The 15,586-nt window shown below is 31.0% G+C and overlaps 2 protein-coding genes across 5 annotated transcripts; one reads left to right on the forward strand and one right to left on the reverse strand.

Moving 5' to 3' along the window:
- The first annotated feature begins 1,593 nt into the window (after positions 1–1,593).
- Positions 1,594–6,861, forward strand: LOC110623855 (probable sodium/metabolite cotransporter BASS2, chloroplastic). 4 transcript variants are annotated; one of them, XM_021768849.2, is made up of 7 exons: positions 1,594–3,466; positions 3,930–4,053; positions 5,206–5,372; positions 5,456–5,577; positions 5,678–5,839; positions 6,125–6,185; positions 6,395–6,861. In XM_021768849.2, the coding sequence occupies exons 1-7, from the start codon at positions 3,062–3,064 to the stop codon at positions 6,578–6,580; spliced, it is 1,227 nt and encodes a 408-aa protein (XP_021624541.1). In that variant the 5' UTR covers positions 1,594–3,061; the 3' UTR covers positions 6,581–6,861. The 4 variants fall into 4 exon arrangements, with proteins under 4 accessions (XP_021624541.1, XP_021624542.1, XP_021624543.1 ...); XM_021768850.2 differs by having other exon boundaries at positions 5,209–5,372; XM_021768851.2 differs by having other exon boundaries at positions 1,595–3,466; positions 5,287–5,372.
- A 1,139-nt stretch (positions 6,862–8,000) lies between these two features.
- On the reverse strand, positions 8,001–12,015 carry LOC110623978. Its single transcript, XM_021769014.2, has 3 exons — positions 11,721–12,015; positions 8,386–8,717; positions 8,001–8,300 (listed from the first exon to the last, which is right to left on the reverse strand). Exons 1-3 carry the CDS (start codon positions 11,981–11,983, stop codon positions 8,209–8,211), a joined length of 687 nt encoding a protein of 228 aa, XP_021624706.1. The 5' UTR covers positions 11,984–12,015; the 3' UTR covers positions 8,001–8,208.
- Positions 12,016–15,586: the final 3,571 nt, after the last annotated feature.

The raw sequence follows: 15,586 nt of genomic DNA on the forward strand, positions 1-15,586 counted from the left end.
AATCAGCACACAACGTAGTATTGCACAACGAAAGCAATATAAGCACAAGGGTGGAAGGAAGAAGAACTTCATCACACAAGAATTAAGAATGAGGAGCTTTCATTCACTCAAACAATAGTATAAAGTATAAGGACTATACTGTAATTGTACAAGGATTACATGGACACAATTTGGGAGAGGGACTCTCACGGCTGCCCACTTGCTCTTGGAGTGACTTCTTTCCACTCACTCTACCTAATCTGGCTCTAACCGTTCTCCACTCTTCTCCTACAAATAAGGGGGAGGTGGCCTACATATGGCAATCCCACCTCAAAGGGTGTGCCTACCAAATTTCCTAAATTCTGGATTTTCCTGCAAAATTCTCAGCCACACAAGTGTCTAGCCACCTTGGACCAATCAAATTGCCCCGCATCGCAAGCTGCTGAAGAATGGCTCAAAATATCCATATCTGTCGCCATTCCAGAATTTGGCTTTGCTTTGGTGGCTGCACAACAAATTGCCAGCACATCACTGGCCAAGTCGGTGCCTCTGGGACTCACTGATAAGCCTTCCACATGGCCTCAGCGTGCCAATCATCTTCCACCAATTCTGAGGAGACTTCTGGTCTGTCAGTATGAAGCTTTCAGAAATTGGCCAATTCTTCCCTCTAGATGCAACATCCGTAGGCCAACCACATGTGCCTGCCAAGCCAGCTCGCCAACCAATTAGCGGGCACCGTCCATCATGACACCAGTCGTTTCTCTTTCTTAGGGTGGAAGGAAGAAGAACTTCATCACACAAGAATTAAGAATGAGGAGCTTTCATTCACTCAAACAATAGTATAAAGTATAAGGACTATACTGTAATTGTACAAGGATTACATGGACACAATTTGGGAGAGGGACTCTCACGGCTGCCCACTTGCTCTTGGAGTGACTTCTTTCCACTCACTCTACCTAATCTGGCTCTAACCGTTCTCCACTCTTCTCCTACAAATAAGGGGGAGGTGGCCTACATATGGCAATCCCACCTCAAAGGGTGTGCCTACCAAATTTCCTAAATTCTGGATTTTCCTGCAAAATTCTCAGCCACACAAGTGTCTAGCCACCTTGGACCAATCAAATTGCCCCGCATCGCAAGCTGCTGAAGAATGGCTCAAAATATCCATATCTGTCGCCATTCCAGAATTTGGCTTTGCTTTGGTGGCTGCACAACAAATTGCCAGCACATCACTGGCCAAGTCGGTGCCTCTGGGACTCACTGATAAGCCTTCCACATGGCCTCAGCGTGCCAATCATCTTCCACCAATTCTGAGGAGACTTCTGGTCTGTCAGTATGAAGCTTTCAGAAATTGGCCAATTCTGCCCTCTAGATGCAACATCCGTAGGCCAACCACATGTGCCTGCCAAGCCAGCTCGCCAACCAATTAGCGGGCACCGTCCATCATGACACCAGTCGTTTCTCTTTCTTGTGTAGCTGTGCACGGGCGTGTTGCCTCATTCTCGCGTGCCTGCTAACCCCACCGAGGATCAGTTGGCTCATTTCGTAGGCCTCTGACTGTGCGCCTCACTGCTCTATGCCCCCAGCGCTCCTAGCACACGCACACACTTCCTGCGCGTCCCACAGCCTAACTGCGAACAGGATTACTTGGCCTTTTCTGTAGGCCTATTGCAATCTGCCTGCTGCATGCACACCAATCTATCTTCGATTGCGTCCTGCGTTCGCTAGCCAACCAGCATTTCACAGTTCTACCCGTGCTTGTCTGCACTCATACGCCTATGAAATCTGCCCAGTGCCTGCAAGCACACCTGTGCCAGTTTTATCCATAGACTTGCTGGCTTCAGCAAACTCTCTGTAGACCTCTCAAAACAACATCCATAAGCAAATTTGCTTCCTTGGTCAAGCCTTTTAAAGTCCAGCACTTCAAATTGGCCTCCAACCTTGCTGATTAGCTTGGACTTCCGAATTTTCTCCCAATTAAGGCAACTCCGAAGATGACTCCCTCACATCTGCGGTGCCCAAAAAATAGGGGTGTGACATTTCTCACAGGCGGCGGCGGAGGCAGCAAACACACTAGTTGGGCCAACTTGGTTTTGAGCTTTATTGTATCTTGCTGGGTTTATTTACCTTGGGCTTAGAAGGTCTTTTTCTATGCTTAGTTGTATTTGAGCCTCAATGCATTTTTCCTTAAATCTTTGGAAAGAAAAAACAAAAAAAGTTAAGCGGAGGAGAGAGCTGCGGATGCGAATATAAAGAACCTTTGCTCGCTCAGCTCAATTGTTAATTGGCGCCATAAGTATAGATAAAAGAGACCGCAACTGGGTGTGAGATCATTTTCTGATTTAGATGCTCAGATTGGAAAATGGAGTCAAGATCGACTAGGTAGGTCAGAATCGACTCAATACTTTCAATTAGGTGGAGAGAAATTGAGCAGAATAAGAGAAACAGGGAATTCTCTTAGAATGATTTGAATTGGTTCATCTTTGATAGTATTACAAAATGTTTAATCACTCAATTTCCTGAAAAATCACGATAGAATTAAGATTAGTTAAGATTACCCATAAACTGCTTCTGACGAACAAAAGATACCCAATTTATAGTAGGAGGAGGAGGTGGTGGTGGTGGGGTACGTGAGATTTGTCAGCAAATTGAGAAATCATCTGTGACTGATGATGGTAAAGAAGAGATATTCAGTTTAGAGGAGGTGGAGTACATGAGATTTCTGAACAAAATGATAAATCCTTCATTATTGATGGCGGAGGCGTGGTGCTGTCGTGACCGTTGATTGTGGGCGTACTGCTGCCATGCTGATGGCTGTGAGGTCACCGGACTGAGAATGAGACAATCTTTCAACAAGACAGATATCGTGGCCTCATGTAGCGCATTGCATGAGGTGAAGTGGACACATATGGACGGACACCCCCCCTAAGCGGTCCCACCATAGAGCTTCCATCAATGTCAACACTCTTTCTTGTCCAGCCTCAACAATGAAAAATCTTTGCGACTTCAAGTTCAAGTGGTCGTCTTCTTCTTCAACCTCTGTTATCATCTCTGCTTCCATAGCCAATTAATCTAGGCAGTAATGTCTGCCTCTTTAACTTTCAGACTCTTCCATGCACCTCCTCAAAAAACCCACTTCATCAAATTCCCTCTTACTAGACATGAACAAAGATTTGCCATTTATTCACCACCAAAATTCAGGAGCCTAACCACCGTAATTAGATCAGTTCATGAGGATTCTGCGCATGTACCTGCGACTCCAGCAAAACCTAGATGGGAAAATGTGTTGTCCACTGCAGCTAGCCTGTATCCTGTCTATGTGACTGTAGGAGGGGTCGTTGCTTGCCTGAAGCCCTCTACTTTTGCCTGGTTTGTGCAGAGAGGACCAGCTTCATATAGTTTATCGCTTGGGTTGATCATGTTGGCTATGGGTCTTACTTTGGAGCTTAAAGATTTGATTAGTTTGTTTATGCAAAGGCCTCTCTCTGTGAGTGCTTTTTTTTTCCCTTATTTGATAGTAAATGCTTATGTGATTAAGACACTGTAGTGTTATGTTGCCTGAAATTTTGATTATTCAGGGAAATTCTTGAAGTGAGCATGCTTTTTTTGGATCTTTTAGTTGGCATTGGAAAATTTGACTTGGAATTGAGCAATTCAATTATATAATTCCACATTTGAATTTCAATTTTGAAAATTTTTTTCTGGATTGAATTTTGAACCGTTGGGTTATGTGTTTGTGGAATCCAATGATTGGTTATGCTGATATTTGGATTTTTCTTTTAAAAATGCAACTTTGGGGAAAGCATTGTGGCTTATTGTAATTCATTCATTATGAAGCGATTGAAGTTTTGATGAGGAAATGGCCTCCATCAATTTTGCAATCGCAAAAATTCTGTTCTGAGAAGTATATTCCCCGTTATTGAGTTTCTTGTTTGATATTTCTTGCTCAGATACTTTTTGGATGCGTTGCTCAGTACACAATAATGCCAGCTTTTGGAGCGATTGTCAGCAAATCCTTGGGACTCTCACCTTCTCTTTCAGTTGGACTTATATTGCTTGGATGCTGCCCTGGAGGTACTGCCTCTAATGTGGTACGAGCACTTTGTCCCTTTGTTTTCCTTGTTTAGTTTTCTTTACGCTATGCATACTTATAAGCATGTTGAGAAAAATATAAATAGCTAAACTAGGGAAAACTGATCTTTTTCTCTATTTTTTTTGCTGATTTAACACTAATCATCATCCCTAGAAAGGAATTTTTGCCTAATTTGTTTACTAGGTAATAATTTGCTCCTATAGAGTACCATGTCAAGAAGGAGATAGATGCTCCACAGATTGCAATTTATTTAGATACTTTTTATTTCCAGATATGTCAGATTACCTAACCTCATGTTTGTAATCAAGAAATTTGTAAGAATCTAATTCAATTCAATTCATGTCTTGTTTGTCAATTCCCATATTTGGAATTAAAGCTTAAAAAGTTTCATTTGAAAGAAGTAGACTTCATATATGATCATGTAAGAATTCATTAGGATTTTTTTTTTTTTAACAAATGATTTATTCCAAACAAAGCCTTAAGAGTTCCTTGATGCAAATCTAATAATGGGATTTCAACTTTACTAGTGAGAATTCTGTTTATTCCACTGGCCTTTTTTCTTAACATATATGTCATTTATATGTTTAAGAACCCATCTAGTGAAAACTTTGTTCAACACTTGAGGGCGTGAATCTTATCTCTGGATGTCGTGAATCTTATCTCTGGATGTTTTTAATTCTCATGAATTCATCTTCCTGAAAAATTCATATCTGATTGTCATTCTTTTGGAATCCCAAATCATTAAATGTGTAAGGTTGATGTTATTAATTAACAGCATCAGCATGTATATCTTTCTTTCCCTTGACTGAATTTTGTACTTGTCATTCTGGTGATACGTTTTACATCAAGATAGTATAGTCACACTTGTGCCCATTAGTAAGTGCCTTTACTTTGTAAATTTTCAAAACAAAGTCAATCTAAAGGGAACTGGTTGTTTTCATAAGATGGACAAAGTATTATATATGTTTTCCAAAGCTAGGGTAAGAGACACCCCCTCTAAACTGGGGATTTTGGCCCCAGGAGATAACCTCTTTTTTTGATATATGCATTGCAGAAGGTTGATACATTTTTAGACAGCCAAAATGCATGTATTCAGATGAATGAGAAATTGGTTCATTTCTATTTTGCTGAAGTAGTGTTACAGGTGACGTTAATTGCTCGAGGGGATGTTCCGCTATCTATTGTAATGACATTGTGCACTACACTTGGTGCAGTAATTCTCACTCCTCTGTTGACAAAGATTCTAGCAGGGACTTATGTTCCTGTGGATGCTATTCAACTTTCCATCAGCACCCTGCAGGTAACCTTAAATTTGCGCTTAACCGCAAGTTAATTAACATCCTTCATTTACTGATTTTTTAGTCATTATCAATTCTTGTCCAGGTGGTTGTTGCTCCAATTCTATTGGGTTCCTATTTGCAGAGCAAATTTCCTGCAGCAGTGAAAGCTGTGATTCCTTTTGCACCACTATTTGCCGTTTTGGTTTCATCACTGCTTGCATGCAGGTTTTTGTTGTTGCCATTTGATGTGGTGAAATTAATGCATCTCTTTGTCCCTTTATCATAGTATTTATTTACTATTTCCTGGTTTTGGGGTTTTGTCCAGCGTCTTCTCAGAAAATGTTGTTCGCCTCAAATCCTCAATAGTCGCCACTTCATTGCCTCCTGTTTCCTCTCCAGTTCTTTTCATTCAATCAGTATTGAGCGGAGAGCTGGGAATGATAATTCTTTCTGTTATACTGCTACATTTTGCTGGTTTCTTTGTAGGGTAAGAAGTTCTCTTATTTTTTATGTAATCTTGTATTTCTTTGATGCTTGCCTGCTGCTTTGAACTGACATTTCTACTCGATATATATAATTTAAATATTTGTATATGTATGTATATTTCCCCCTAATCATCATGAGCTGTGGAGTAGTATGCAAGAGGGCATTAGATTAGAACAAGGGAAAGTATTCTGATGCAAGTTTCATATTGAGTATGACCGATTTGAGCTGCAAACTCTATTTCTGATTTATATCAGTAGTCAAGATGTAAAACTATCTTTGTCTGCAGTTATCTATCAGCAGCTATTTGTGGATTTAGAGAACAAGAACGGCGAGCTATATCAATCGAGGTATGATTCAGTGGATTTTTACCTGATCTAAAAAGTTCAGTCATGAAATTAATTTAATTTTAACTATGCTAACAAAAAACTTATGTTTGTTTATCTAGAATTCTTCAATCAATATTTTAAATCTAGCAAGTTTATCTATTGAGGGATACTACACCACAGAAAAATGAATAGAAGCATTCATTATGCTGTTGTGCAATGCTTCTTCACAGGTTGGTATGCAAAATTCATCCTTAGGTGTTGTTTTAGCAACATCCCATTTCACTTCTCCAATGGTTGCAATACCCCCAGCAATGTCTGCTGTGATCATGAATATCATGGGTAGCAGTTTGGGATTCATTTGGAGATATATTGATCCTTCTGATTCGGACAAGAGTCCTAAGCTTGCTGGAAAATGAAGATGAAATACCAGAATGTTGATTGCAAGTGTTACTCTGCTTTCCATCCTCATTGGAATTCTTTAGAATCAATTTTTGTCATTGTGGAAGCTTGGTAGCCATGAACCTCGCTTGACTTGTTGAACGCCAAGCTTTGGTTGTAGGATGATAACCCTACCATCCCTTTTCTAAAGGGAGACAACCACTTCTGTTAATTAGTGCCTTGCACATTAAGTTCAGAATTCAATCCTTATTAATTATTTGGGATAATGGTGAAAAAAAAATGAAATTTTTTTACATTTTAACATATATACTCGAATTAAAAAATTTTCATTATTCAGTTTACTTATGAGTTTCTAGCTAATAACTTGTTTCTCCCCATTTGAAATTAAAATTTTTTTAAGAATTTATTATAATAATTTTTTTTCTAACAGTTCTAAATAATGAAAATATTTAATTATTTTTAATTTAAAGAATTTTCAAGAAGATAGTTATGCATCAACAAAGATCAATTTTACTTTATATATTAAAAATAAAAAAAATTATTGATAGTATTTAAAATTTAATTATTTGTTTAAAACATTAAATCAATCTAATAAATGCTGAAAAGTTTTGATCTTAGAAATATAAAAAGAAATTTACTTATGTTAAAATTAGTTTTTTTGAACAATATATTAAAATTAGTTAATTAAGCTTATATTATTATTTTAAAATAAAATCATTTAAATTTGTAAAATTTTTTTATATATATAATTGGCTTTTCCAACTCAAATACCGAATGAGCGAAAATTCATTTGTTGCAATATTTGATTAATACATATGCCTGATGCTTTTTTTTTTTATAACTCACTAATTAAATAAATTATTCAATTTATTCAATCTATTGTTGGGACAAAGTTTCAGATAAAGATATATGAAAAAAAATATTAAATAAAATTACTATTTAATTTTTATGGGAAACTTATTAATTTTAAAAAATATTAAAAATTATTAATTAATATATGTTTTAACCTTAAATATTAAAAATTATTAATTATATATTTTTATAAAAAATATTTTTAAAAAAATAAATTATTTTAGTCAAATAAACGGAGTAAATGATTTCTGTATGTTTACTAATATAATTGTTGATAAGGTTGCGACAGAAAGCAAAAATTCACACATAATTTCATAATGGAGAAGAGTGAAGAAGAAAAGAGCATAGATTACGTCCTCAGGCAGGTGAGAGACCAAAATTTTCCACTGTAAAAGAGATGAATACACCAAAGAATAGTCTCCAACCCTACAACTTAAGAGTTTCCCAACACAGATTCCTTATTTTTTCCATTAACTTATTCCAGAAATTTTGTTAATTTTTTGAGTTATAATCTCAAGTTTGTTTCTTGGTCACAACAAAGCAAAAGGGCATGAAAAAAAGAGTATGGAAGAGACAGAGAGAGTATACACAAAAATCAAGCCAATTTAGGAAGCATACTGTTTCACTGGAACTTAAGAAATTGCTCACAAATAAAAGCAAAAGCTAAACCCCCCAAATTCAATTTTCCTCACATTACAAAGCTTTCACCCTTTTCTTTACACAAATGTATACAAAACAATATTTTCAGATTACTGAATCAAAACTTCCATTTTCATCACTCTCCTCCACTCCATTAGATCGAAATGTCCATCATGTCCACCACCAAGTTCTCCATCATCAGAGATGCAACTCCGCCGGAGCAAGCCATTTCCCAGCTTCTCTTCCCTGCATTATTTTCATTCAAAAATGTCACAACTCAGCTTTTGAAAGTTCTAGTTTAGATAAAATCACTAATGAACTTAACGCATACCATAATATGTTGCTGGTGATGGAAGGTTCCCATTGGCTTTAGGCAGCTTGAGAGGGCATGATGAAAGAGGAAGGACTGGAAGATTCTGACAATTGCAGATCTCAACCATGTAGCCATCTGGGTCATGGAAGAAAAGCTGATCAACTGTTATGCCACCTTCTTCTACAACTGCTGTCACATACTCAATGTTCTTCTCCTCTAGTTTTCTAACAACAAGATCCATGTCTGAGCATTGGAAGGAAATGTGATTATCTTTTGGATTTATTGCACCTTTCTTTAATGGGGCTTTGTCTGATTCAAGCAAATGAATCCCAACACCATAGTTGAACAGCCTGCAAAGCACCCATTTCAGTTAATAACTTCTAATTGGTGTACATGAGAAGAAGGACTGATACAGTAATTTTACACAAGGGTAAAATGGGGTTGAAGCAAATTCATCAAGGACCAATTGTGACAAATATCAAGAAGATAGGGTCTGACCTCCTTTTCAAGTGACAACTACATTACTAATTTGTCCAAACTAATCCATAGAAATGAAAATGATTGGGCTCATGTATTGTCCTATTATCAAAACATGCCACACCATAGATGCAAATTCCACCACATAAAATTTTTATAAATAATAATCTAAATTATACAATTATATCAGCTGCATTATACACAAGAGAAGCTATTAGTATAATGAGAGCAACCCAACCAAAGATCATCTTCTGGATAGGCGGTGGACAGCCTAAATGGGCAAGTGACAGTTTAGTAACAGGAAATTTATTATTTAATCCTTATATTTATAAAAAAATTCATTAATTGGTTCAATTTTGAAAAATACAACTAAACATCTCCAAAATTTAAATTTTAAAAAATCTATTAATTAATCTTTCCATTAGTGTTTTAATATATAATCTCTTGTGATTTAAAAAAATTTATTAATTGATTTTTTTGTTTTGTGAAAAATTTACTAATTAGTCCATTTATAAATATTTTAAACTTTTTTACAATACTTAAATATCAAAATTAACAGAGTGACTATCAAGTAGACTCTTTAAAATATTAGAGACATTTTAATATATTTTTCAAAATTAAAAAATTAACTAATAAATTTTCTTACACTAAATGATCAAATAGTAATTTTCTCTTAACTATTCCAATAGTTGGGTCATGGCAAGGGGCTAAGAAAAATAAATTGTGAAATATCGTTCTATTGTGCTGCACGTTTTTATTCATTTAAATCTTAGTCATTAATGATGGACCCTCTATGTCTCATAAACATGAGCTGTATTATCGCAAAAAATAGTACAAATGGGTACCCATGAGTTAAAAGCCATGAAAGATTCTAGAATACTCTTAATACATACAATCATGTGTGTATATATATATATATATATATATATATATATTAATAAAAAAATAATTAAAATTTTTCATTTTTTAAAGTTTTTATATTTGTGTATTATTTAAAACAAAGGCAGATTTTTTTTTATAGAAGACATTTAGATGTCTTAAAAAGAAAATTTTCTCAATTCATTAATAAAAATTAAATAAATGGAAATTTTTAAATACTTTTATTTTAAAAAAAAACATATTTCCTAAAGATATATTCAAAATTCTAATATCTTAAAAAATAATTCAGTATTTATAAAACTTCCTCTAAACTATATAAATAAATATCAATCTCATGTGAAAGGCAAGCCCTGAGAACAATTAATATAGTAATAGATCCTTCATTGCAATAATGCAAATTTGTGGGACCAATAAAATATATTACTTAATGAGGTGGGTCTATTCATTTCCCCCACATGTATAATTACTATATATTCAATAACTCAATGTTCCTCGATAATATTTTTCATAAAAAATATCTTTTAAATATAAATTATTTTTTATAAATAAATGGAGAGTCAATAATTATTAAAATTATTTTTATATGAGGTTAAATTTATATTATACGCACCCTAACAGAAGTAGCACTGAAGCTCCAGATCCATTGAATCTCTCCAATCCAATGCATTTGCTAGGAAGATTTCTAAGTTTCAGCCATTTGAAATTCAGATATAAAATATTATAGCTTTAGTTTTCTATTTTTTATTATTGAAATGGAAATTGAGAATTGAGAGAGTAGAATTTGAAATCTCTCAAATTTATTCGGATTGCGGATGCAATTACCACTGGTCTAAACCACCGATTAAATCTAGTAGTTATAGTTTTAGATTAAAATTTATTAAATATGAAAACTTGTATTAAATTTTTGTGTATATTACATCATACATGTGAAGGTTAAGTCATCTCCATTAATATAAAAACTGTAAAATCAACGGTCACTGCACGAAACAATGAAAATTAATATATGCAATTATTCTTGTTTCTTGTGGAGAATGTTTTTTTTTAAAAAATAAAAAATAAATTTACGATTAAGTCTATTTATCTGAAAAATACAATTTACATTTAAAAAATATTTTTCATGAACTAATACAATAATTTATTTAACATTAATAATTTATACATAATGATGCTAATCAAATATTTAAAATGTAGAAAATATTTTTTTTAAAAAAAAATCATTTTGACAATAAAAATATTTTCAATTTATTAACTTTTTAATATCCAAATATTAAAAAATTTAAAAAATTCTTAAAAAAGTATTTTTCATAAAATAAAAGAATTACAAACTTACTTGAAAATTTTAAATTGACTTGTTTATTTAAAAAAGGTATTTTTCATAAAATATTTTTTACATTTTTTGGTAATTGAAGTAATTCATGCCAAAGTGAGAGGATTAAGACTACTTTATATAAATTTATTAATATATTTTGTTTTTTAAATTAAATTAAATAATAAAAAATAAGTTATTTTATTAAAATATTTTCAAAAAAACAATTTTCCTGTAAATATAAAAATATTTTCTAAATAGGAATTATTTTCTGCAAACATACACTTAGGGCGTAAAAATTATTTCATTTAAGAAGCAATCTAAATTGTAAGTTATTTAGCTAAAAACAATTAAATCACTTGTGGATTTTAATATGTATTGTAATTTACCTAAAAATTTTGACAGATCTTAAACAAAATGATTAATGTTTAAATGGTTTGATTACAAGTAGAGAACTCCCTTTCACATAGCATCGTTCATCTTGAAAATTGAAACTCTAATCTAGAAATTAAGCTTTCTTTATCCTAAAAACATGCATAAATTTCATAATTTCCCAAGTTTAACAATAGATTTTGAAGCAACTCAACAAATTCCAAAAACAAAACCGAAAAATAAACAAGTTGACAAATTCCTAAAACCCAAGAGATTGAGATTGAGAGAGAGAGAGAGAGAGAGAGAGAGAGAGGTGTACCAAGCTCCTTCAAAATTGAAAGAAGAAGGTCGTTTGATGAGAACAAATCCCAAAACATCTTCATAGAATTTGACAGACTCAGGAACAGATTTGCAAACAAAGGAGACATGATTTAAAGAAAGAATAGGCATTGTTCTGTTGGTAGAAGCAGAAGCTGGTGAAACCCATTTCTCAATTTCTTCAATTTCCCCCAAATTTCCCATCCAATATTCTCTCTCTCTCTCTAAAACTCTCCTCGTTTCCCCAAATGTTGGTGTATGCATGTACTCGGAGGTGGGGTTTTTATAAGGGCAGGCTATAGGGTGTTGTTCTTATCTAACCACATAGGCAATGCTCCAGAACGATCTGATATGTGTACATGATTTTCATTTCCTTTTTTTCAAAAAAAAAAAAAAAAATCTTTTTCTTGTGTATACTCCTTTTCATTGTACGGGATGGTGGGTGAATTAAAGTTTGAATCGCAAGATGAAAGTTTCTTATCCAAGAGCTGAGTTGTTCTTCGGCTTATACATTTTTTGTTTTTTTAGGAAAAATTACTTTTTAATCCTTGAGATTTAACGTAATTAACACTTCTATCTCTCTATGTTTGCGACCCAACACTTAAGTCCCTCACTTTCTTTTCTGTCCAAATCCGTTTGGAACACATGAATTGACAAAATTAACCCTTACTCAAATCCTGTTATTTCAAAATCACAAAATCCAAATCCAAATATTTTTTCTTATTCTTCTTTTTTTTCTTCCAACCCTTTCTTTTTCTTTTTCTTCTTCTTCCTACCTTTTTTGTAACGGGAAAAAATATGAAAAAAAAAATAAAGATTTTACATTGAGAGAATAGTATTTTTAGAAAAATTTATTAACTCTTACTTTTGACTCTTTGACCAAACGGTTTAAATGGACGGAAAGACTATGAATTTGAACGGAAAAGAAAGTGAGGAACTTAAGTGTTTGATCGCCAAAATAGAGGGATAGAAGTGTTAATTACGTTAAAATCTCAGTGATTAAAAAATAATTTTTTCTTTTTATATTTTACTTGAAATCAAATAAAAGATGACAGTCTTAAATTTATTTAGATACATTAATTATTAAATTAAATTTATAAATATCAGTTAATAATTTTTTAAATCATAATATTTTAAGTATTAAAATAATATAATTGCAGTGTGTAAATTCTGTGATAATTTAAAATATAAATTATTTAGAAATTACGGTAGAATTGAAGGTTGGAAAGTGTCTACATCCCGTATTTGAATGTTGAATGATTTCCATTTGTCTAAACTATTAAGTTATAGACTACACATTTTAAATATAATATTAAAAACAATTAGCTTCAAGTAATTATGTTTAACAAGAAATTAGAATACCATTTTCAAGTTAACCCAAATATTATACAACATTAACCCTCAAGTAATCGGTTTACAATTATTGTATTTATAATAATTATATTCTTTTTTTTATACACATAATTTAATATTTTTACGCACGAATTAAAAAAAATTATATCTGTAACGGTTATATTTTACTTTTTATTACTTGAAAGTTTAACTAATAAATTTTTTAATAATTTATAAGACTAAATGATGAATTTTTTAAAATTATATAATATTTAATAAATAAAATTAACGGATAAATTAATTGATAGATATTTAAAATATCAAACACGTTTTAATGTATTTTTAAAATAAAAGTATATTATAGGAATTAGTTGTAATAGAACAAGTAATGTGTGGCTCACCCACTATGCTTTTTTATTGCTTTGAATTCAATCAAGCTTGTTGCATGAATTCAAAGGAAAAAATAATTTAAAAAAAGTCCAAGCAAAATTTATAATTTTTTAATAAATATTAAAATTTTATTATATCAATAAATGAAAGCACAAAATTCTTTACTGAATCAATAAGTCAATAATCCATTAGTTATTTTTTCTGTAAATAAATCGATGTATATTAAAAAAAATTGATGACCGCTAACATTTTGGAGAGACGCCGAACCTAAATAAATATAGAGGTCCAAAATTCACGATGCCATGTTTAAGCAGACTAATTCAATATTTTAAGTCTTAACCTGAATATTTGAGGCAGATCGGATTAACTCAATGAAAAATAATTGATCCAATTATTTCGCAGTCCTATTAATATGCACGTCGAAGGAATTAAATGGCCGTCTGAAATAAAAATACGACATATCCGTACGTATAGATCTGAATAATAGAGATATATAGTATTATAACAGAAAAACGGTTAGATGTCACGAATAGATAGAAGAGAAGAGAAATAAAAGGGAAGAAACGTGATTAAGTCAAATTTATACACCCACTATAAACTCTATTTTCTAATTATTTAATTTCTTTATTTGATTTTTTTAATGAATTTTAATGGTTTGTCAATCTACTTGCAATAAATCTATATTTAAATATGAAATATTTTAATTAGATAGTGACTTTTTAATGAATTTAAAAAATCTAATTATACTTTAGAAGTTAAATTACATATTTTATTTTTTACAAATTATAAGTTATGACTTTATTGTTAAAAAAAATTATTTAAAATTTAAAAAATAAATAATGAATTTTTTATATAAAAATCAAGTGAGATTCTTTTATTTATATACTGAATTTATAATTTATTGAGTTTAGATAATTACGTTTTTATTTAATATTGTATATTTTTAAAAATTTTAAATATGCTGAGATGTATCCAAGTCATCATTATTGGTGATAGTATTAGAAGATTCTATAATTTTATATAATATATCAAAGTGTTGAAAATTTCCTTGTGTACGTTTAAATTACATGTCACATATTAAAATTTATATTAATTCGATTTAAATAGAAAAAATAATTAAATTAAATTAAAATTTTAAATAATATTTTTATTTATTTTGATTTAATTAAAATTTTAATTTTAAAAATTTTAATTATTTTAATTTGATTTAATTTTAATAAAAAAATTAAATTGAATTGAAATAATAATAATATATTATTTTTAATAATATAAAGAGATTATACTATAATTGAAATTGAAATATTTTAATTAAATTTTAAAATATTAAAAATAAAGTGTAAAAAAATTTTATTAAAAAATTTAATCGAATTGAATCAAATCAGGCCGATTCAATTTCAATCGATTTATATTTAAAATCAATTCGATTTAATTTTCATAAATATTAAAATTTTTAATTTTCAATTTATTCGATTCAGTTTCGTTTAAATTTAACTAATCGAATGTTAGACTCCCATCCTAAAATATATTATATATATTTCGATCGAAATAAAAATTATAATTTAGTTAAATAATAATTTTATTATTTTTAATATAAGCTTAAATTATATTTCAATTAAAAAATGGAAATAAGTTTAAAACTTAAGCTATCCTAGAATCTCACTTGAAGTAGTCATGTTGTCTAATGAATGAGAATCTTTAAATATTATATATGAAATTGCCAAAATAAAAAATAAAAAATCAATTGATTGCTTTAAAAATAAAATTTTAAATAAAATAATAGTTCACATGAGCTGTGCTATGTAAAACCTCAACCCAATTGGCAGGCTTCCATGATTGAAATTGAAAATGTAACATGTGCCCTCCCTATATTTATAAAAATTGGTTATCCAAAGTATTTAAATTTCGGAGAATTACTATTTAATTTTAAATTTATTAATTAATTTTTTAATTTTAAAAAATATATTAATTAATTAATAAAATATTTAATATTTAAAATTAATAAATTAATTATTAGTAGATTTATTAATATTTAGTAGATTTAAAGATTGTAATGTGTTTTTTTAGTTATATATATATATATAAATCTCTTATAAATTTACATAGCATTCGATCGGTTCGGTTTAAAATCAAATCGAACTGAATAAT

The sequence above is a fragment of the Manihot esculenta genome, chromosome 10 (assembly GCF_001659605.2).
Source record: "Manihot esculenta cultivar AM560-2 chromosome 10, M.esculenta_v8, whole genome shotgun sequence".
Taxonomy (NCBI): Eukaryota; Viridiplantae; Streptophyta; class Magnoliopsida; order Malpighiales; family Euphorbiaceae; genus Manihot; species Manihot esculenta.